General features: G+C 38.7%; 1 protein-coding gene across 4 annotated transcripts in view; it reads left to right on the plus strand.

The window, feature by feature from the left end:
- Nucleotides 1–24162, plus strand: part of drosha (drosha ribonuclease III) — a 231618-nt gene that overhangs the window by 13459 nt on the left and 193997 nt on the right. For all 4 annotated transcript variants that reach the window (XM_036572116.1, XM_036572118.1, XM_036572114.1 and 1 more), the window contains 3 exons: nt 89–160; nt 797–966; nt 1903–2027. In XM_036572116.1, the coding sequence (XP_036428009.1) occupies nt 89–160; nt 797–966; nt 1903–2027 (367 nt within the window). The remainder of the gene's footprint in view (nt 1–88; nt 161–796; nt 967–1902; nt 2028–24162) is intronic.

Raw genomic sequence — 24162 nt, forward strand, 5'->3', positions numbered from 1 at the left:
TTACAGTATTTTAATGTAGATTTTTAGAGATCACCCAGAATGCTCCACTTTATTCCCTCACGCACTCAAGCGCCTTTCCCCCATTTAGGTCCAGAGCAAAGTGACCCACCCGGCTGCCAGAGGTTTCACTTCATGCCTCGATTTGTCCGCTTCCTCCCAGGTCAGTCAGACTGTCATAACTGATGCTTATGTTTGTCAGGTATCAGGACAGCATGCTTTGTTTCATTTAAATAGTTTTGTTAAAATTAATTTACTGTTTTTATAAAAATGACATTTGTTTATTGTATAAGTTATGTTTGTATTTAATTTTGACAGTTTCTGTTTTTAAAGCCTGTTGAACCCATTTTTGTGTTGGTCCTGAGATCTGATTTGAGCTAATCAGTGTGATAAGAGCTTAATCGCAGACTTTAGCATGTAACTGTTTTGCACGAACTGTTCTGCTTTTATTAGCGAGTGCCCTGCTTGTGTAAATGGTACAATATATGTATTTAGACGTTACCGGGGGGGGGTGCTTCCTCTGAGATATGTGAAGTATTGCCGCATCTTTTCAAACTGCTAATTAAAAAGGAGAAAGAAAGAAAAACCCTCCCCACCCTGAGAAAGTGAGGGCAGTTGGATTTCCATGGATGGATCGCTGGGGATCAACTCACGACAGTTGGGCCAACTCTTAGACGGCTGTGCCACTCAGAACAGAAAAGTGCTGATGTTTATTAGGAAGAAACTGGTAGAAGTCCCAGGTCTGTTTTAAACTGGACTTAACCTGACTGATGTCATTTCATGTGTCGGTGTGTTTCAGATGGAGGTAAAGAGGTGCTGTCTATGCACCAGGTGCTGCTGTATTTATTACGCAGTAATAAGCCTCTGGTTCCTGAAGAGGAAATTGCTAACATGCTACAGTGGGAGGAGCTAGAATGGCAGAAATATGCTGAGGAGTGCAAGGGCATGATTGTCACCAATCCTGGCATGGTAATACGAACAGGCACACACGTTAGGCACAAATGATTTCACTCATGCTCACTTCAATTTTTGGGGTAATTTCAAATGTAAAAATGATTGTTTTATTACTGATACACAAGAACAAAAATTCTTATGATTATAGTGTGTAGGCTATAGGACAAGCCATGAAATCCAACAACGACAACAGAGAATGGTTGGCATCGAAGATTATTATCTGTACTTTTAGTTATGTTTATACTATGAACTGCCAGAGAAAGAATAGTGTTGATCTTTTCAGTTAAAAGATTCCTGAAATTACTTTTTCTGTAGTTGGTGGGTCTAAATGTTGTGCAGGATCTGCCATAGTACAAATCAGAAAAGGCAGTATTTAGACATCAGCTACTCACCTTCCTCTCCCTCGCATAAAGTGACTGATCTCTTGCCGCTCCGAGTCCCAAACAAAACTCCCAACAAGTAGCTAATTTCAGCTTTTCTAATTTTGTAACGGTGCTTGTTATGAAGGTTTATTACACTGTTACATGATCCTGCAATAAGTGATTAACTTCATTTATGAGCGTGATAGCTAGTGGTTCATCTTAAATTTAGGAGTAAAATGGTATGTTAGCTTAGTGGTCAGTTAGCTACCCCTCCTAAAATCAAGGCCAACAGTGTTTACACCACATTTGTACTTTACTGACGTGGTGCATTCTAAGGTACACAAGAAAGTTCTTCACAGTTTCCACAAATAGGACTGTCTGACTCATAACTGGAGCTTGTGTGACCTCAGTTTCAGGAGCATGACCAAGCAGTTAGCTAGCTAGTTTTTACATACTTTTTCAAGTGCAATGAAACTTTAAATTGTGTACTAAATCACTGTGACGTCCGAGATTTACACCTTTACCGATGTGTGTGTGTGTGTGTGTGTGTGTGTGTGTGTGTGTGTGTGTGTGTGTGTGTTGTAAACAGAAACCCAGCTCGGTACGGATCGACCAGTTGGATCGTGAGCAGTTTAACCCTAATGTCATCACTTTCCCAATCATTGTACACTTTGGCATCCGACCTGCTCAGCTCAGCTACGCTGGAGACCCACAGTAAGTGTGTGTGTGTGTGTGTGGGGCAATACATGCAATCGGCTGATATTAAGGTTCTGTGAATTTATTGCCGTTGGCGATTTTAAGATAAAGTTATAAGGCTTTTTTAAGACTTTCTGCTGTTGATTTGAGTATAAGAAGTGTGACCACTGAGCACTGGCGGTCATATCAGTCAGAAAAGCACTGTTTGAAGGAACCTTTGAAAAAAATTCTGCTTAATTGTCTTTCAGCGTGGGTTTTCTGTGAAATGGCTAATTCTAGAGAAAGCCAGGTTTCTTGCAGTGGTACTGATGGGATGCATGATGTCTACAAGACAAATATAGTCATTTTATTTACTATCCAAAATGACCAGTGAACCAACAGTAAGAGTAAAGCTGTCTATTGAATACTTAAGTTTTTGAGTGTTCTATAGATTGACAGAAGCTCACTTTAATAACTAAATAGAAAAAAAACTTATTTATCTCCTTGTTATTTACTGGCTTATTGTTGCTTTTATTATTGTTGTTTTTGTCATAATTACCAGCAATTATCAATTATTTTAAGGTATTGTGATCACATGTATTGGGAGAATCTCCTATTAGTCCTGTGTGTGAAGCTGGCACCTGTGTGCTACTCATGTCGACCTGCACTCTTAAAATAGATGGTTCTTCAAGGGTTCTTTAGTGAGGAAAGTGGTTGCATAAAGAATCATGAACGCTCAAGGAACGCTTTGCATGATTAAAGGGTTCTTTGCGTCATGAAAGCATTCTTCAGATTGATGGGGAATGTGCTGTAGATGATTCTATATGGAACCTTTTTGAAAAGGGTTCTATATAGCACCCAATATGGTTCTTCTATTGTGACAAACTTGACATCCTTACAATAGAAGAACACTTTTGGGTGCTATATAGAACCCTTTTTAAAAAGGTTCTACATAGAACTATCTATAGCACATGAAGAAGAAAGGACCCTTTAATCATGCAAAGGGTCCTTTGAGTGTTCATGATTCTTTGTAGACTCATTTTCCCTACTAAAGAACCCTTGAATAACCATCTTTTTTAGGACTGTAGTATTTGGCTTGATTAATATTTTTTATCCCACAGAAGTTTGTGGGTTCGTAAAAGTGGTAAACGTGTTGGACGTTTGGCTTTTTTTGTTCACCAGATATTTAAATTATCGTGTTTATTGAATATTAACAAATGTTTATGGCTTGAGTTTTTATATGTAATGTTGATGCTTGTAAAGGTAAAGTAGTGAACTATTTTACGCTGTAATGCCCTGCATGTACCTCTGCACCCCTGTATGTTTTTTTTAAGAATATTTAATATATATTTTAAATTTATAATATTCTGTGAGGGAGCTTTTAAAGGCATTTAACTCTTTAGACGTCTGGTTCTGTTCACCACCAGTGTGAACAATTCTGACTCTAAAGTACATTTTTCAAACAAACCACTCTGACTGACTTATATAAATGTGTCAGCCATTTATAAACGTCACTGATGTTTTTAGCTCCCTAAAATCAGGATCGTTGACAGTTTTCAGAGTGAGAGGGTGACACTGCCTTTTTACTGTTGTCATTTCTCCTTACTGTACTCAACCATCACGAGAATACCAGCTGATCTGTCTCTGTTACAGCTTCTCAGCTTTTCTTCTGGCTTTGTTATATCAGCACCTTTCCATATTTAAAACGTGATGACAAGTGCATCCATTCTGCCACATCAAATACTGCATGATGCGCAGTTTAAAAAGGCTGTAGAGAAGCTATAGGCCTGCAGGGGGCAGTGTGGGGCTACAAATGGAGCTTTTTTATCCATTCATTCAACTTTTATGCTGATGCTGGCTTTCGTTCTGCTCTGTATCTTTCTATCTTTCTTCAAAATGCTGTCATTAGAGGCTCATCAATTATGTATTAGTGTGTAGTTCACTGTCTGTGTGTGTGTGTGTGTTTCTCACTGATGTGGAGAAGAGGAAAGTGGCAGCGTGTGAGTGATGGAGATGCTGTTTTTGAGCTCCATATTCGGAGTTTTATTTCACCAGTTGTGCTGCACAGATGAGGAATCAGTCTTAGTAAGTGTGCTCATGGTGCTACAGCTGTGCAGTACACTTTTTAGACTATATCATGGGTAACATCAGTTCTGCTACAACACTGAACAACTGCAGGTTTAGACCAGTTATAGATGCCTGTAAACAACAACAAGCAGTGTAACGGCAGCCAGGTAGTGGTAGTCAGGTCAAGGAAGCACCTGAGTTGTTTCTCTAATTATGTTCTAGATTAAGCTAACTAGAGTAAGCAGAACAATGAACAATGAATGTGTTTGCATGCACTCAATGTCTGATCAGATACCTGCAGTTATCTAATTATTCAAATGGTCATGTAAACAGCATAAGATTTCTTAGATCGGAGGAAGGTCTAGAAAATCAGATTAAGACATCCGATAAAGAGAGCTGGATTTTAGCTCAGTAATCAGATTTCTCAGTGCATGTGAACTCTTACTCTGATTTCTTTTGTATTTCTCAGTCTGTACATGTGCAAAAACAGACTGCGGTACTGGAAATAAGCAAGCAGTGTCTCCGTGAGACGCAGCAAAACACTTTTGTAGCGACGCTGAAACCAACTACATGCTTGACATGCTTTATTGGCTGCTTGTAAAGCAGAAATCCGATTACTGTCTGACTCTTGTAGACCTGGAGTTTCACATTATTTAATTACTAAAGTACATGTAAACACGTTGATCAGATTAATGACAAAATGTGATTTTCTGTAATTATCAAGTGCATGTGAACACACTCATTGTTTAAGTTTTAAGTGGGGAAATTTAACCTAATAACACAGAGCTTGTGAACCACCTGTAGATAAGGTAGACCAATCAGAGGCAACCGAACCTCCATGTGTTGCGACATCACAACCACAACTTACTGATAGTCTGGCGCACTACATTCAGGACGCAAGCCACAAGCCAGAGAAGGTATTCTGGCCTTCTTGGCCAAAAAAAGGCCTAATTTAAATTGCGGTCCTACATAATGACATAGTAGTAAGGAGCTGATTGGATTAATTTTTGATCACTCCATCTTAAGTATTGTGACCACCTCTATGTTTCTGCATTCATTGTCCATTTTATAAGCTCTGCTCACCATATAGGAGCACTTTCTTGTTCTACAATCACACACGTGTCTGTATATATACACACACACACTTTTGTAAACTGTCAAAACAAACAAAGTAACCAAAGCAGCACATACCCACACAGAGTTATCATAAAATCTCTTTAAACTTCTAAACTCAGAAGTAAACTCTGTCCACTCTTTGTAGTTGGGCCTCCTGGAGAGTTTAGATGAGAGTAACTACTGGATAACAGAGCTGGGAGGATTGAATCTCTCAAACAGGCTTCCCTCTGTACTGATCTGTAACAGATCTTCAATTGTGGAGACACACCAGCTGCTTCGAATAGAATATTTAATTCTGTTCTGAGCTGAGAACCCTCTTCCACACTGCTCTAACGAGACCAGCAGGAGATCGCCTGAGCGTACTGCACTGCTTCTTACTCGAATTTTCCTCTGGCAGCAGAGTGTAAATGCTGCACCGTTTAAGGTGTCATGGAAAATTTGAAAAGAGGTTGGTATGTAAGCAGCTAGCTTTAGCTTCTTTTAAGGTAGGGTAAGCAAAAAAGTGTTTTCTAGTTCCAAGAGGTTTTCTTATGTTTAGAAATGTTGTAAGTTGTGTTAAATAGAAGAATAGAAATCATACCACATTCAGCATCATGCATTTTGTAGCGTGAAAACCATATATGATTCACAGTGTGTATTGTCTCACTACAAAATATGTGTTTTTGACAGGCTGTGAACAGTATTTCATCCAAAATCCTGGCAGTTGCTGGTCAGTACTGACAAGGTTTGGTCATAAAACCCAAGAGGTAGTGTCAGCTGAGAGAGAGGCTCCCAGTCAACTCTGCTGGCACTTGAGCTGGTGCTAGCCGTACCCAGTCAAATTTCAGATGCTTCTCCTTGGTTGATTATGTGCCAAACTCTTGGCTTATCGAGGTTTTAAATTGGAAAATACCTTAATTGTTTCTTTCATTGAGTAATAATAATAATAATCCAATAAATGCACAAAATCAGATTTTTGTCAGTAATCTGATTGTGTTTACATGCACTTGCCTAATCAGATAATGGGGAAACTCTGGGTCTACATGAGTCAGGCAATAATTCGATTTCTGCTTTGCAACCAGCCAGTAAACTCACAGAAGAAGACGTGACGTAAACATAATGCAACTTTTTTTTTTAAACATCGAGTCACTTTAGCTAAAAATGTGAACATACATCATCTAGAAGATGAAGAATATTTAAATCCTTCATTTCGTCAAGCATGTAGTTGGTTTCAGCATCACTCCAGAAGTGTTTTGCTGTGTCTCGCGGCAGCGCTGCTTACTTATTTCCAGTACCGCAGTCTGTTTTTGCACATGTGCAGACTGAGAAATCCGAAAGAAAGCAGAGTAAGAGTTTACTGGACTGAGAAATCTGATTACTGACCTAAAATCCAGCCCCTTTATCAGATTTCTTAATGGGATTTCTAGACCTTCCTCCGTTCTAAGAACTCACAATGTGCTGTTTACATGACTATTTGAATAATCAGATAACTGCAGAAATCCGATTATGATCAGATTATCGAGTGCATGTAAACACACTCATTGTTCATTGTTCTGCTTACTCTAGTTAGCTTACTCTAGAGCATAGTTAGAGAAACTCTTCCTTGATCTGACTTCCTCTACCTGACTACGAGCTAGCGTTAAGGCTTGTGCTTCAGAGCAGGACAGTAACATAATATACAGGTATGTTAGATAGTATATTCATAATATTCGCTCATTAAGAACACCCCACCACCATTTTGGTAGGCATTCTGCATTCAGAGACCCTCCACCAGGGGGAGATCTTTGGTCTAAATAGCGTAACAGGGTGTCAACAGGGAGATCAGAGGATCTGAGTGAGTGAAAGGGAGTAAACAGAGGAAATACCTGAGTACCTTAAACAAACTGCTGTTTTCTGGACGTGGAGTGTATTGTAACTGACAGACTGCCCTGGCGTTTATCTTCTGTGTTTTTTACCACGTGTCCATTTTTTAACAAGCTATGATGTGTCTAATACAAGGGGGTCCGAAGTCCGGCCCCAGGGCCAAATGTGGCCCACAGACAGATTTTTATTGGCCCCTGGCTTCTGTTTAAGAGTGTGTTATATGTGGCCGTGCAGCCAGTACGCTGCAGTTCTTCCTTTCACCTGATGGTGGCAGCAGAGCAGTGAAATTACAGTGTAATGCTCAACGCTGTGCTTTCTTCTTTGACTAGACCGGTAAATTTACTGAATCACATTTAGTCAAAACTACAGTCATAAAGCAGAAATGTAACAATTAGAACCAGCAATTTTGGCGATGAAAATTTTCTCCATCAAGAGCCTCGTACATTAAAAAGCTGTAATTAATTTACCATCAAAGAACATGAAACAAAGCATGTATGTTGCAGTAAATATTCAGGGGAGGGGAGGGCAGAGAAGTGAAAGCAATTGTACCTGTTTAACAGTTTCTATCAGAGCAAATTCAGCAGTTCAGTAAATTTTAAACCTTTAAGGCCGAACAACAGCAGCTATTTGTGCTGTTTAATCTGCTCTTCTCTTTTAATAAAGTGATTTCTGAATGCTGTTGTTGACTTTATTTTGGTAAGTAAACACTGGAGTCGGAACATGATTTAATACATTAGTCATATTTTATTGTTACTCTGATCAAACAAGTCAATAACTTGAAAATACATAAATGCTAACCAATCCAAATTGCTCTGAATGAGAACTTCACCAAAGCATGTTTTATACAGTGATGGGAAACACGGTAGCACACAGAAAGCTCTGATGGGTGAACAAGCGCCCCACTGTAACTCCTCTGGCGGCAGCATTTAAGGGCCACGGCCAGGTTCTCAGAATGGATCGTCAGCAAGACGCTCGGTTCGATCCATTGTTCTATATGGTTGTATTTCTCATATTGAGAAAAGCGAATATCTTGGATCAGTTATGAATCAATATTATTTTGGCCCTCAGGTGTTTTGAAATGTTCCGATCTGACCCTCTTTGGAAAAAGTTTGGACGCCCCTGATCTAATACAAAAAAAGAAGGAGAAGCTTTTCTTGCATCACCAAACGGAGACGGTGTGACCAGCAAGAGATTATATATTGTGGTAAAGACTGGTACACACCTGTATACTGTTCAGTCAAGTAGTAAAGTAACAGACAATGGTATCATTTTTCAGATATTCATAAATGCTTTTATGACAATTTAAACAACCCATTAGTGAAGTTAGCTAGCTAACATGCGCTTACTCATGGAAAATTAGCTTTACTGGTAGCAATTTCCATTATTTTATGCTCAGATATGGTCAAATATGATTGGCTTACAACTTATTGTGTCTGATTTGATTGGCCAAGATAGATGTTACACTTTCCCCCCAATGCCATACAGCAAGGACTGCCATCTCCCCACATGTTAGAGAATCTCTGTTGCAACTTGGACATACCTTATTTCGTCACTGTTGCTACAGCTACAACCCCTTTAGCGAACTATGTAGAGGACCCCTGCTCTCCACTGTAGCTTCGGGGGTGTGTGATTTGTATAGATGAGTAGGGATGGGAGGTGGGCTTAAGTTTAAGTCAAATGTTGTACTTCACTTTCTGCGCATTTCGGTTTTAACTGTTGCCCCTTTATCAAATATACAAGAGACATACAAAATATGACAGGCTGTAAATAAAATATAAGTCTTAGTATTTTTAACGTTTAACATTTTCAAGCATGTGCTGTTCTCGATATCAAGCAAGTGCAAATGATATGACTGTGTGTTTGTTTTTATATGTGCCTCATTACTACCACAGTCTTTTGGTGGCCCTATGTGATCTAACAATAGGTGGCAGGTCTTCCTCATGGGACAGGCTAAGTTTACATGCTAGCAGACGCTGGCTCGTTACACCAACTCCACTGCTCCCTTCAATGCCCTCAAGCTAGTCAAGCTGGTATGGGATTTTTTTTTTTTTCAGTCTCTGTTGTTCCATTTGTTAGGATATTTCCAGTTGAACTCAGGTGTATTGGAATCAGGTCTAATGCAATTTTACTGCAACAGAGCCCATTCCCCAACTGTGCAATATAGTGCAAGCACCAGGTGTGGAATTGAGAACAGGTTTCTGTATGTGTAATAACATTTCAAAAGCTGAAATACAAAACTGTCACCCAAAGATTGTATATTTTTCTGAATACCAAAACGAAAACACAAAAGGTTTAACTTTTTGTGCAGTTTCTAACAGATTTGTGTGCAAAAGTGGTGATATTAGTAATTGATTATGTACAATTTTGACAATTAAGCAATCAGAGTGTCAACAAAAGGCCAAACAATAACAGACAAGATAAACTATGGGAAGCATTTAAAAGACTTCAGACTGTACACCAATGACCCAAAACATAGGCTACGTTCACGTTACCAGGTTGAAGTGCCACAAATCTGATTTTCGGCCTAATGTGACTCAGATCTGATGTTCTCAGGGCTGTGTGGACACGCAAATCTGATCTTTTCAAATCTGACCTGAGCCCATTTCATATGTGGTCCTAGATCGGATACGTATCCGATTCGTGGCCATGCAACCTTAATGTGACGCTCAGATCGGAATTCATATTCTTTTTTTTCCACTGCGCATGCGCCATCATTCAGTGTTACCATGGCAGCAGCGCGGAACAGACATTAAAGCCTGTAAACGGTAGAAAAGCAGCTCATCTCACCTTTTTCACCTTTGTCTCACTCTAATAATGAAGCTCAGCGAAGCTCGTTCTGACCGTTAGTTTGTGGTTTGTTCACATTAATAACAGATTTGAATCACGTACCTAAACGAGTGTGAACCATCCTGTCAGAGAGATTGGATTTGAGCAAAAAATCGGATTTGAGCAATGAGGCTTGTAAAGTGACCGTAACTATAATGACCACCTGCCTAAAATGGTGTTGGTTCTTCATGTGCTGCCAAACAGCTCCAACCTGCCAAGGCGTGGTCTCTACAAGAGCTCTGAAGGTGCCCTGTGGTATCTAGACGTTAGCAGCAGGTTCTTAAAGTCCTGTAAGTTGCGAGTTGGAATGGCCGTGGTTTGTGCTTGTTGTTCCAGCACATTCCACGGATGCTCGATCAGAGGTCTGGGGACTTTTGAGAAAAATTTCAGAAGCAAAAAATGTATCAGCAAAATCAGCAAATAGAAAAAAATTTAAGCAAAAACTTGCAAAATAGGTAATACATTTGTCAGAATTAGTGAAAATGAGTAGAAATCTTTTTGGAAAAAATTATTTTAACTCTGTGTATTTGCAACAGATTTCTGACATTTTGATACTGAGTATTTTACTTGTGGACTCTGGAGCTGCCTTAACCCTTGTGTGGTGTTGGGGTCTGTGGGACCCCTTTTCAATGTTTACCAAAAGAAAAAATGAAGCGATTATTATTTCTACCTGAGATTTCTTGGCCTTTGCTCATTTTCTGTCAGTAACACATAAAATAACACATTTTCAGTGTCTTCACACTGTTCACCCCCTACACATTTATATTACACATGTGGTGTTGGGCTGAACCCACAGGGAGTAAAAGTGTGGAGGTGCTGTGTCCTTCACTCTGTTCTCCTCCTGCATGGCCTGCTGTTTGTGTGTGGGTGTGTTTGTGTGTGTGTGTGTGTGTGTGTGTGTGTGTGTGTGTGTGTGTGTGTGTGTGTGTGGGTGGGTGGGCAGCATGAACAGGCTGCTGACTGGCTACAGCTGCTAAAGGAGAACGCTACGCTGGCCAATTGTGATATTTTAAACATCTGGTTATTTTTACATAAATTGTTATGGCTGTATTGATTTAAAAAAAACAGTTATGCAGTGTGTAGGGGTTAACGGTTAAGGTGGAAAATTAAAACTTGTAATATCTGCAGGACTTGTGTTTCTCCTGTGTTCTAAGAAGCTGCTTTTTGACTCTAAACACTGTCATGAAAAACGTGAGCGCGCAGCGGTTCCAGTCTGTTCTGCTGCTTGTTGCGAGTGACATGCAGTCAGAACAATGTAGCATAAACACTCCCTATGCTACATTTTTGTCCTGTCATTTGCCACCGGTTGAAGATGAAAGTCACAGCAACGTTCTGCTCTACTAGACACACTTCTTGTTTTAAACCAGTGTTAGCAGAACTAACACGTTCCAAGCTGCGAGAAAGAAGCAGCTGTTGGCCGCACACTTTCACACCATACATTGGTCATTTCACTTTAACAGTCAAACAGAATGTACCACTATGCATACATCAAATATTATACTGCAGAATATTAAATGGATCATAAACAGATGCTGAACATCTTATTAAATTGTCATTTTTAAAAAAAAAAGTAAGCCAAATATCAACGAAGGTGATTCCTAAAGAACAGATCATTTGAATGATTTCAGTCTGCCAAGGAAAAATCTACCCAGCTGACAGCGGTCCTGTGATCAGAAACTGGCCACTGATAAAGGGCTAGAGCAGGGGTCGGCGACATGCGGCTCTTTTACTGCCTGTTGTGGCTCCACAGCAGAATTAGATTTGTAGGTAAAAACAAAATAATCCTCCTTTGCTGTACAGTAAAGCTCTGCTGATCGTTCAACACAGTTTAACCACAAATGGTCTTAAACGTTGGAGTGATGTATAACTGCAAATCCACCCTTTAACACTGAAGATTGGCGCGCAGTCTGCTGGTCACTATAGCAACGCAGAAAACAATCTCGTCTTGCGAAGAGCTAAGAAAAAGGCAAAGATTTCAGATGGACATTGATAATTCGGAGACGATTTTGCGTTTATAATCACTCCAGCTGGATTACATTTAATCTGCAGCGAGAAACTGTCAAACACCGAAAGAGTCACAAAGCTGAAGTCAGTTTCTTGTTCGAATTCTCCCTTTCCACCTTAAATGGTGCAACACTTGAATTCTAGTGTCTCAGGCGCCCTATAAGGTGGGACGGGAAAATTCTAACAAGAAGCTGGAGAACGAGAAGCAAATTCAGCCTTGTAAAAAATCAAATCTTGAGAGACATTTTAGAAGAAAATATTCTACTTTTGTGGAAAAGTTTCCTGCTGGAGATGTGAGAAAAGTGGCTATAGCTGAGCTAAAGCTTAAAGCAGAGCAAAGTAAGTCTGCTTTTTTGTTTATATTATATTTTTCTGTCTATACTAGGACGTTAGCACATACTGAGACGTATTTACAGCCAAGATGGTAAAACGTTACTTCAGTAAAGTGGACATAAATGTTGTGACTCCCAAGGTGTTATGGTTTTTGTTGAAAGGACAAAATGGCTCTTCTTAACATTCGAGTTGCAGACCCCTGGGCTAGAGGACGGCGAAACTGATAAATGATTGTTGACCACACTGAGAAGTGCAAGGATCATGCAGTCTCAAAGCAGGCTGAGTAGACATTGATACATGCCATATCTGAGTTTGTGTGCACTAGAAATTGTCTTATTTTTGATGAGATCTTTCGAAGGTATTAAAAATCTTTGAATTTGATTTACATTCCTGCACAGATAAAGAGCTTTTCAACCAAGGTTTTATAAGTGCCTCATACTTTTGCACAGTGCCGTATGTTCAGCTGGCAGCCTCACCAGGTGATTCATTTAATGATGTTTTTGTGAATCAGCTCACCTCACACGCACACAAGTAGCTGTATTTTGCAGATTATTCTGCACTGTTACAGCCTCACTCAGGATGTTCAAATCAATCTTATTGGCCTGTAAAAGTTGCTGTAGCTGTGACAGATTGGCTAAATGAGCAGAGGAGCTTCTGGCAAAAGCATTGGTGTGTTTTGTTAATTTCAATTTCAGGACGGCCATTCTTCATCCAGCCGGTTTTGATTTCCCAGTTTTTCACACAAGGCCTGTTTTATTGATGAGGTTGACACTGGTCAATTTACATGTAAATTAGCTCTAAAAGCATCCTAGTTAACAACTGTCAAAGAAGGAGTACAGAGAGTCCAATCTGCCTGCAGGGGGAGCTGCAGCTCAACGCAAAAAGAGTGAAGTAGGCGACTCTAGAAGAACCTAAAGTCACTGTGAGAGAGATCATTCTGTACAGTCATATGCAGAAATGTGAGTGCCCCAGTCAAATGACCCGTTTTGTTGATTGAGTGAAAATAAGTGAACACATCCTCTGCAGAGAACACACTTCTGCACATTTTAATGCACAGTGGCTGTTTATTTGCTGAATTTAACATATTGGAAAAAAGTAAAACCTAAAATGTGGCCTGTGCAAAAGTGTTGGCACACTTTCTATTTTATTGCATTATTTAATTTATTATTATTATTTTATTATTTATTTTTTGTTAAATATGTTAAACTCAACAAATAGAAATTGTGCACAAAAAAATTGTGGAAAAATACCATATTTAAGTGCCCTGTAGAAGATGGGTTAACTTATTTTCACTTAGGAAATCAGCAAAACATGTCATTTGTAGTTTTTGTTCAAACTTTTGCCTATGACTGTGCTAAACAAAGCTGTATTTGTTCTTGAGTGAAAATGTAAACAAAAGAACACTTATTCGTCTAGCATACTGATTGGTCAGCTCGCCCACTGTGTTCTGAATGGTCAGTTGCCAGAGCAGTTGAGTGGTACTAGCATCCTGCTGTACGTTCTGCCCCTGTCCTGCAGTTATTACAATGAAGTCAGTTCCGCTGTATCTGTTTAAGCCAGAGTGGGATCTGAACAAATGGGGGGGGAAAAAACCTGTATTTTCTACCAAAAATAAAAACAGTAGTTGCTGTGTGTTGTGTGAGGGTGAACCAAGCTTGCCGGTAGGCAGGCAATAAGGATTGTGTTACAAGATTGCGTCATCTTGTAACAAAGTAAAAGGACTGGAATTCCAACGAGATGTTTCAGGCAGGTGAGAAAAGTGGTTTCTCATTCTGCTGTGTACTTTGAACTTTGTAACAAACTTTGTTTCAGACTGTTTACCTGCATTAAAAGCTATATAACACTAAATGAAAGGGGGGAAAAAAAAAACGGAAAATCATTATAGTCCAGGTTGTTAGTGAGGGGCGAATGGTAGAGAGATATATGGAGGGAACTGCCGGTAATGATAACCTTTTGTCTTGGTTTAGTCTCCAGAATAACAGCCCAAACCCTTTTCAAAAAGGTTCTATGTATAACCATCTACAGCACATTGGTCTGAAGAACGATTTCATGATGCAAAAAAAACATTAATCATGCAGAGGGTTCCTTGAGTGTTCGTGTTTTGAGGTTGAACTCTTTCTTCATTAAAGAACCCTTGAAGAACCCTTTTTTTTAGGTGAGTGTAGGTTTAATTATATATTGTTCTGTTTTTAACTATTTTGCACAATAAAACTGTTTTTATTTCATTTGTTAAATATTGTTCTTATTACTGACTATATGCTAAAATTATGTATACTAAGTACTGGCGAATCACCAGCAACATGCAGCATCGGCGCGTCTACAATGAACAAGCCAACCAGCCTGCATGTCACGCAAAAGCAGAGTTATGATTAGTCTTTTCATGTCAGTCAAACAGTCCTTCCCTGTCAAAGCTGTGATGATATCTTGGCAGTAGTCAGAGGTAGAGCTGTCGAGGCTCTGCTCCTAACTGTCTGTGTTAGAGCTCTAATTTGAGGCGATAATGTCAGCTTTAATCGCCCTGTACAGTCCAAATGCATTTCCTTCTACTCTGAATTGCGAGCTGGCATGTTCTCAACTGTATTTATTTCCCTGGATAAATGACAGTGTGGTGGTTAGGGGAGCCGTCCGTCTGGAGCAGAAAGAAGCAGGACTGCTTTATAGCTGCTGGACGATGAGACCAACACAGCTGAGTTTTGCATGTACTCTGGCTTAAAGGGGACCCATTATACTCATTTCCAATGTTTGTAATTTCATTTTTGGGGTCTACTAAAATAGATTAACATGTGCTTGGATTTTGTGAATGGTTAACCCACAGAGCGGTTCCATCCCTTCATGTTCCGCCCCTGTCTTGCAGTCTGCAGACAGACCCTTTTCTCCTGAGCAGCTGCAAACATCGGTGTGGCTACTTTTCCAGTGGTTTCTGTCATATTAGTTTGAGCCAGAGTCCGATCCTGAAAGTCGTCAGTGTCTTTTTGACACTCTCCTGACACTCTCCTGAGGTCAGTGTCTTTTTGACACAGCTACAAAACTGAACAAACTCCTCTCGGCCCCCAGCATTTGCTGCGAGTTGTATGAGGGCGTGCCAAGCTTGCAGGTGGGCTGGCAGTAAGGATTGCGTTACAAGGTTGCATCATATTGTAAGAGTAGAAAAGGACTGGAATTCCAACAAAGCATTTCAGGCAGCTGAGAAAAGAATGTGATTTTGTGGGAGAGAGTTACTGCCTCTGGTATGTACTTTGGACTATGTAACACACTAAAGGAAAGGGAAGAAAACGGAAAACCATAATAGCTCCCCTTTAAAACCTCGCTCACTGACCAGAGCTGACCAAAAAGCTGTTTTCAGTTTTTAATCAGTGTGGTTAGAGATTCTGTTCTCTCCTGCGTTGCTCATCATTGACTTCAACTTCAGACAGCCTCAGTAACCTGGTCAAGGTTACCAGATTGTGAATAATACTCCAGAATAGCTTTTTGTGCTACTTGCTATGTCTACAGTTAAGTGTTTTTTACACTTGGACTGTTTCAGCATCTCACATGGACTTAGACCGCAGAGTCATGACTTTTTTGTGCATGTGTGAACATGTCAAAAAACTCAGACCCCGCTAAACAGTCCCATAAAACAAAATGAGCTGAGACCACCTTCATCATTTCATCTGTAGCTCAATTTGTCTTCTGATTGATCCATAGATTGTGAAACCTAAAGGACCAGTCTACCCTGATTGATTCAGTTTTGTCCAACAGAATGAACAAAATTACTGCGTCAGGAGTTTTAAAACTTGGTTGCAGTGATCATTACCTAATCAGATGCATTAGAAACACCAGGAAAAAAACAGCCTCTCAGATGGTGGTTAGAAGACATTTAAAAAAATTTAATGAGCAAACTTTTCTGACCTAACAATGAGTGAAAATGACTTTACATTCAAAGTTCCTGATGTCAGTTTAGCAGTAGACCATTTTAGTTCATCATTCCTAGCAGCGGTAAACAAACATGCTGCCCACAAAAAGCTAAGAATAAGAGATAGATTGAGTCCCTGGTTTACTAATGAAATTTCCTCTTTCATTAAAGCAAAAAATAAAGCTTGGACTGTTGCCAGATGCACAGGGGAGAGAGAGAACTGGCTGCCATTTAGGTGACTGAGAGATGAATGTACCTCTGCAATTAGACTTGCCAAATCAGATCATTATCCCAGCTTGATCCCCAACACTTTCAACGTTCAAAATTTCTGTATACCAGTAAATTCTCATAAAAAAAAAACAAGACTTCTGTTTTCCCACCAAAATTTTAGTTGATAATGAACGGGCAAAGTTCTTTTTGAACTACTAAGCTTTTAATTTTTCGTCAGGCAGTTGTATATTCGAAAACACTGACATAAACCTGCCTTTGAATCAGTCTGATTTCACTTCTACTGCTACCCAAAGTCACTGTCTCTTCACGCTTCAGACTCTCCCTCTATATATAGGGGCTAATGCTCTCACTGCTATCACTCCATGACAAACTACAGGTGAGGACGATTTGGTCCCCTATTTCTTGCGTCTTGCATCCCCAGTTTTTTTAGAACATATTGCATACATATTTTATCCTTTTATATTTAATCTAGAATTCTCAGTGTCTGGTAAACGGCTCATGTTATTCCGCTGCATAGAGGAGGAGAGGCGGCAGTTCTAATTAACTATTGACCAATCTCAACCGTCATGTTTTGCTAAAATTTCAAATAACTCAGTTTCTTTAAAGATTATGTCCTGTTTAACTTTCAGTCTGGTTTTAGAGAAAAACACAGCACCATCTCTGCGACCGCACTAGTTTTAAGTGACCTCTCCATGGAAGAAGCACTGTGCTGCCTTTTTTATTGACTTAACAAAAGCTTTCAACACTGTTGACCGCAGTTGTCTTTTGAGATACTTACAAATTTTTGGCTTTAACAATAATGTAATGCAATGCAATGGGCCCAAAATTACTTCTTGAATAGGAAGCAATGTGTGGTACTAGGTAACCATAAATCAGATTTAACTCCAAAGGAGTCCCACAGGGCTCAATCCTGGGCTCATTTTTTTTTATATATATTTATATCAATGATCTTGCTGCCTCCACTTGAGGCTGTGAACTGCACTTGTAGACAGATGACACGATTTTATACAATCCTGCCAAATCTGCTCATGCAGCAAGAGAAAAACTCCAGTGCTCATTTAACGCCTTACAGATTCTCTGTACAAGCCCAGATTAGTTTTAAAAGCCAAGAAAACTAAGTTTATGCTCGAGTATTGATTTTATTACTGTGAATATTCCTACCCTTACGGGATCCAGCACTGATCGAGTCACAGAGGAAGTACCTCGGGCTGAGAGTGGATGAGAAACTTACACTTGAATCTCATATTAATAAACTTGTCAGCAGTCAGAAGCTCGGGTCCCCGTATGGAAAGAAATCTTGTCTGCTATGTATGACAAAAGCCGTGGAGGCAACCTTACTATCAGTACTGGACTACATTGATGTAGCCTATAGACATGCGTCTGCCAGTGCCCTCAAACCACTAGACTCAGTCTGTCACTCCGCTCTGAGATTCATTACTGGCCACCCTTACAGCACTCACCACTGCAGAGTGGATGATAAAGTTGGCACTACTTCACTAGCAGCGAAGGTGTGTGATTTTATTTTTATATTTATATATATATATACATATATATATATATATAATATATCCCCTGCCTTCCGCCCGTGACAGCTGGGATAGGCTCCAGCACCCCACCGTGACCCAGAAGGATAAGCGGTTTAGATGATGTATGTATGTGTATATATGTGTGCCTATGTGTGTGTGTGTATGTGTGTGTATATATATATATATATATATATATATATATATATATATATATATATATATATGTATGTATATATATGTATATGTCTGTGTGTGTGTGTGTGTGTGTATATGTGTGTATATATATATATACACACTCGCCAGCCACATGCCATCTTATATCTTATCTGTGATCTCTGTAAATAACTGGATCACCTGTCAGGTATCTAGACTTTTAAACTGAGAAAATCTGCAGCGCACCAGCTAGAATTTACTACAAGAGTCTCTAAACCTCGACTCGAATCATTTTGAACCTTCAGCCTTCTAACCACCTTCAGACAGCCTGTAACTGTTGTAGTTGAGTTTAGCTCTTTAACTTTTCTCCTTTTTATTTAATTTTATTATTTTTTATTTTATCTTACTGTTTTGTTGCAACTGTTTTAGTTGATGTTAACTGTTCTACGGTTCTATTTTAATACATAATTTTATTTCTTTTATTTATTTGTTATTTACTTAAGTTTTCTTATCTTAGTTGGTTCATTTAGTCACTTTTAATGTGTTTTCATTATGTATTTTATTGCTATTTTCTGCCTGTTTCTTATTTGAGCTATTATTTTTATTTCTATTAATCTTCTTGTCTCACTGATTTTCATTTGTTTTAGTTGATACATTTCTTTTGTACTTTTACAGTCCCCTGGATAACTGGGTGCATTGTAAATGAGGGTCACCTTCAGTCACCTTCAGAGTCCAAATAAAGGTTGACTTGATTGATTGATTGATTGATTGAAACAGCCCCAGTCCGCTTTTGTTTTGCTTTATTTGTTGAAAGACCTTGAGTCTTACTGTACGTACTTCAGTGAGAAAAACAGAATGCCAAAGATCATATTTATAGTAATAGGGCTGGGCGATATGGCAAACATATCATATCACAATATCATATTTTCAAGATACGTATTACTAATTTTGACAGACACGACGCGCTAGTAGAGTCGCATTTAAAAAACAGACGTCAAAAACTAGGCAGGTGATGATTTTTATTCAGTGTTTCACACACTGCGCTGCGCTAAATCCAATTAAACATGACTAATAAAGCTCTTTTTGTATGGAAACATGCAGTTCAAGTACTGACTTTGTCCACGATATGCTCAGAAAAGCTTATTGTTTGTAATGATGTGAACTTTTATCACGATAATGATAAAATTCCGTCATATTTCCCGCCCCTATAAGGTACTACTGAGGATAAAGCCTGTGATGACCGTTTTAAAGTCTGGTGCTAGGCATGCACCGTTAAGCTGCGTTCACACCGAAAGCATAAAATTCACTGCTGTGCTTTCAAACACATTATTTTCTATGAGATGCGCAGCTGAGATTTTCGCTGCGTGGAGTTCAGTGGCAAACACAGTGGAAAAGTGAGTCCTCCACGGGGTGTATAAAGTAAATATGCGTTCAACTTTTGTATGACACTCTTCGGCCAAGTCTTAGCATGGCCAGTAGCAGAGCAGTAGGTTTTCCGTCGCTCCCCGAAAGTTTAATTTTATCTAACCGTTGCCCAACCAGCGATCTCTGCACATATCGCTGGTGGTGTAAAAGCTGCTTAAACCCCCAACCCAAACTGAAATCACTGGAACACTGGAAATGGGCCCAGTCCCATTTCTTATTTTATTTTCGAGTGTCACCTTGCCCCTCAGAACTGAGCTATAAGTGGTAGTGGTCAAAATCTTCGCTATGAAATAGGACCCTCAAATAAAAGAGCATTACTTTATTAACAGGCTACTAACGCTGCTCTGTAGGCGACCCTGCCAGTCTGCAGTGATAGCAGAAGAGGGTAAAGTTCAGCAACCTCACTGCTGGGCTTTAGTTACATTAGAGGAAGCATATGCCTTTAATTCTTTGGTGATATGAGGCTGAATTCAGCTATTCGCAAGCTTCTTGTTCAGATTTGCCCATTCCTGAGGCGTCTGAATGTAACTGCTGCACCATTTAAGGTGGAACGGGAAATTAGCTAGCTAGTTACTTGAGACATCAGCCTACTATTAGTGTTGTTGATGAAGAAAAGGACCATAATACTTTGAAATGACGTTAAACTAAATTAATACAATTGTTATTATAATTACTCACATGGGGGTTTCTTTCGCTTTTCCTGCCATCTTGCCGGTTTTACTCTTTTTCTCATAACAGTCTGTTTGGAGTGTCTGAAAATCCTCCGTTTGGAGGGTCATGTAGTTCTAACACTTCACCCTACCCCTCTGTCTCAACCAAATCCGGGACACCCTACCCCTAAACGTGAACACCCAAAAGGGCTGGTAGGGGCGAGGGGTGAAATGGACCTTTGTGCTTTACTTAAACAGAAATTATAATATACAGTCTAATAAATGCCATGTTCAGTTAATAAAATAATTTATATAACAAAATATTTTTTTTATACAAAGGTGGCTGTTTAATGGTGCTGTTTGAGTATTTTTCCATGGGGTCAGATATGATTATCTTGGGCAACGCTATCCAAAATTTGACCTTTTCTTAGGTGGAGTCTAAAAGAGTCATGGTGTGAGATCTTATCAGTGCTAAAGAGGACCAGAAAGAGAACTGAGTCCACTTTAAAGTTCACTTATATTGTAAACAGAAAAAGCACTGAGGTCACTTGCAGCTGGTGTCCTTTAAGGTTCACTTTAGCAGAACTGAGTTCAGTTCATTTTAAAGGGGCTCCATTATGAAGCGTAAATAAAAGGGACATGAATTAATAGATTCCAGCTTTCTTAGAAAACTATAAGAATAAAACAGCATAAAATAAAAAATAAAACAAAGCATCATTCAGGCCTTAGTCACATATCTTGAGTTCTTGTAATTATTAAAAAAAAAAAGCAAGTATTCTAGGTAATTTTCGAAAATTAAAATTTTCATATAGCTACAGCCCTACACCTGATATGTCACAAGTGTCCTTTTGCTCACAAATGAAATAAATATCATTAGAAATGAATAACACATTTTAAAGGTCAAAATTCAGACAAAAAATAAAATGGGGAAAAAAAGAATGGATTCTGTGCATTTCACAAAATGAACATTAAAATACAAAAATGTTTGTTCCACTTACTGAGATTTTCTACTTTTTAGACACATTTTATTTACTTTTTTTTGGTCAAGTTGGTAAAACAAGCGCTGCAACACTTGCAGTTTTCATAGCACCAGCGCTACATGCACAAAAATGCAACATGATTAAAGTGTCTATATGTTTTTCTGCCTTCTTAATGAGAAATCTTGCCCTGTCTGTTTTTCCCAGGTTTGGGGGAAATGCTAACTATCTGGGGTCAAACACAGCTCTGAGTTTAAGTATGTTGCTGTTATCCAGCCAAGTAATATTTTCATACAGTTCATTTTCTGAAGGTCAGATGTGGAATTTTTCACCTGTTGTTGTTGGTGGCGGTGGTGGTGTCGTTGGTGGTGGTGTTTTTAGAAGGTAAAACAGTTTTACATTTACATGTAAGTGCAAAAATTTCCTTTCCTTTAAAAATCTCTCTTTGTACAGTGATTTGGAATGGAGGAAATAACAGCGATGAAGTGAAGTCAGGTTTGTCATATGTACTGAAAATATAGAATGTTCAACAAACAGTGGAATTAATTTGCTGCTGCTGCTGCTCCTACAGACAACATAAAGTGTGTGGGAGGAGGGAGCACAAATAACAATGCAGGAAGGTATTGCGCATAGTACTCTACACAAGTTACAGTAAATAAGTATCAAGGACACCAAACTGTACAGATGGCTGACAGTATGGAATGCAGGAATGGCAGGGATGAACAGCTGAAATAGACAGATATGGACAATGTCGCTCTATTGTTTTCTCACTTAATTAATCTTGAACCTTTAAAATATGATAACATAAATTAATACATATTAAGGAAACATAACTTTTTTTTCAGTAGTTTCTGCAAATTATTCTATAAATACAAGTGAGGTACTTGTAGACCTTCACTTCAGTTTTCTCTTGTGATATAAGGGATTCAGAAGTTTAACCAATACATAATTTAAAGAAATTGTTCTGCGAGAAGTCAGATTTACATAACTTTCTACTTACTGCAAATGATTTTGATCAGCCAAGACATGTTTGGTGTCCAAGTTTTACTTCTTTAGTTTAGAAGTGGAGATGCTAGTCTAACAGTGCTAACAAGCATTAGAAGTCAGTAGTCACCCTAAACGTTTCTGTAAATAAGTGCCAAAGTCTTCATACAGTTACTTCAAATTCAGATTATTTCATATTACTGTCAGATTACAAATGACTGTAAATTACATTATCATCTGCAGAACATCCTGCTTTCCTGTACTATCATGCCTTCAAACTTTGGGGTATGTAGCGCAGGGGCATGTTGTAAAACGTCACTAAGCAGGTACAATGCATTAGCACAGTAATATCTAAGGCTTGCCTACTGTAAGAGTTAGTAGTTGCATATCAAATAGCAGTTCTCCTGTCTTTGGTCATCTTGTGTGGAATGATAGAATTTTTTACTCAGGAAAGAAGTGATTCCTGTTATCCTAAATAGCTGCCCCTTCTTTTAGCAACACAGATACGTATAGTTCATAGTGAGTCATACTGTCTTGTAAACCACATCAACTTGTCTTCACAATCTGAATTTGAGCAGGTTGAGAGACATTTTGGGCATTTATTTATGGAAACAGTTTAGGTGACTATTGACTTGTTGACTGTTGTCCAGTGTTTTGTTTGTCAACTTAGCTTAGCAGCTCCAGTTCTAAACTAAATTAGCTCAATTTGGACACCATGTCTTGAATGATTGGCTGCATTTGTGACTGAAAAAACATGTACATTTGAATTTTTTATTTATTTTATTATTTTTATTTTTTTTGCTAAGCTATTCTTTCAGATCTAGAAATGTTTAGCCAGACCACAATGCAGCTTTTCACAAAGAACTGTTTTCAGAAAAGTTTCTATAGAACCATCTACAGCACATTTTCCATCAATCTGAAGAACCTTTCACAGTACAAAGAACCCTTCAACCATGCAAAAGGTTCTTTGAGTGTTCATAGTTCTATATAGCATCATATTCTTTTTTTAAAGATACTTTGAAGAACCATCTTTTTTGAAAGTATAGCTAGCTGGCTAATGTTAGAGAACATGGGATTCATCCTTTTATCGTAAATAAAAAAATTGTAAATAAAAACAAAATGCATTGATGTGCAAATCATTTAAACCCTATATTTCATTGAAAATATTAGAAAGAGAGCAAATCAAATGTTGAAACTGAGAAATTTTCTAGGCAGGTCAGTTTAGCACCCAGACTCTTAATACAGAGCCATGCTGCTGTAATACATGCAGAATGTTGTTTGACATTGTTTTGCTGAAATAATCAAGGCCTTCCCTGAAAAAGACGTCATCTGGATGGCAGCACGTTTCCAAAACCTGTATATATCGTTCAGCATTAATGATGCCTTCACAGATATGCATGTCACCCATGCTATGTGCACTAATGCACCCCATACCATCATGAATACTGGCTTTTAAACTGTACACTGATAACAAGCTGAGTGGTCTTTAGCCCGGAGGACACAGTGTCCATAATTTCTAAAAAGAATTTCAAATTTTGATTCGTTACACAACTTTACCAGCCTTTCGTTGCCCCAGTCCCACCTTTTTTGGAACGTGTTGTTGGCATTAAATTCAAAATGGGCATATATTTTTCAAAAACCAATAACATTTCTCAGTTTCAACATGTGATCTGTAGTCTTTGTACTATTTTCAATGAAATATAGGGTTTAAATGATTTGCACATCATCTTTTGGAAGTGGGGTTGTAATTTACTCAGTTTTCGTCTGTCCTAAATGAAGTTGGTCAGCTAAGAGCAATGCTGCGAGCTTCCACAGGAGGCTTTCATAGCTCATAGCTGGCTTACATAGCTCACAGCTGGAAGCTAACAGGCAATAGAGGCTTTCTAACCCTGTATGACTTACTGTTATGTTTAAAAAATGACATTTATTAAAAAAAAGCACAATTAGTCCAATTTAATTCTGAGATGAAAATCATGCTCACTTTGATAAGATTTCTAAATAAATAACCTTAAAAAAGTCTTGATTCATATTGTGCATCAAGAAAAAGTATCATGATGTATTTGTGCCATTTTGTCCAGGCCTAATAGGTATAAGTTTCCAAGCTTGTTAACATTAACCTCTTGGCTCCAGTGCAAAATTAAAGAAGCA

The sequence above is a fragment of the Colossoma macropomum genome, unplaced genomic scaffold (genome assembly GCF_904425465.1).
Source record: "Colossoma macropomum unplaced genomic scaffold, Colossoma_macropomum, whole genome shotgun sequence".
Classification (NCBI taxonomy): Eukaryota; Metazoa; Chordata; class Actinopteri; order Characiformes; family Serrasalmidae; genus Colossoma; species Colossoma macropomum.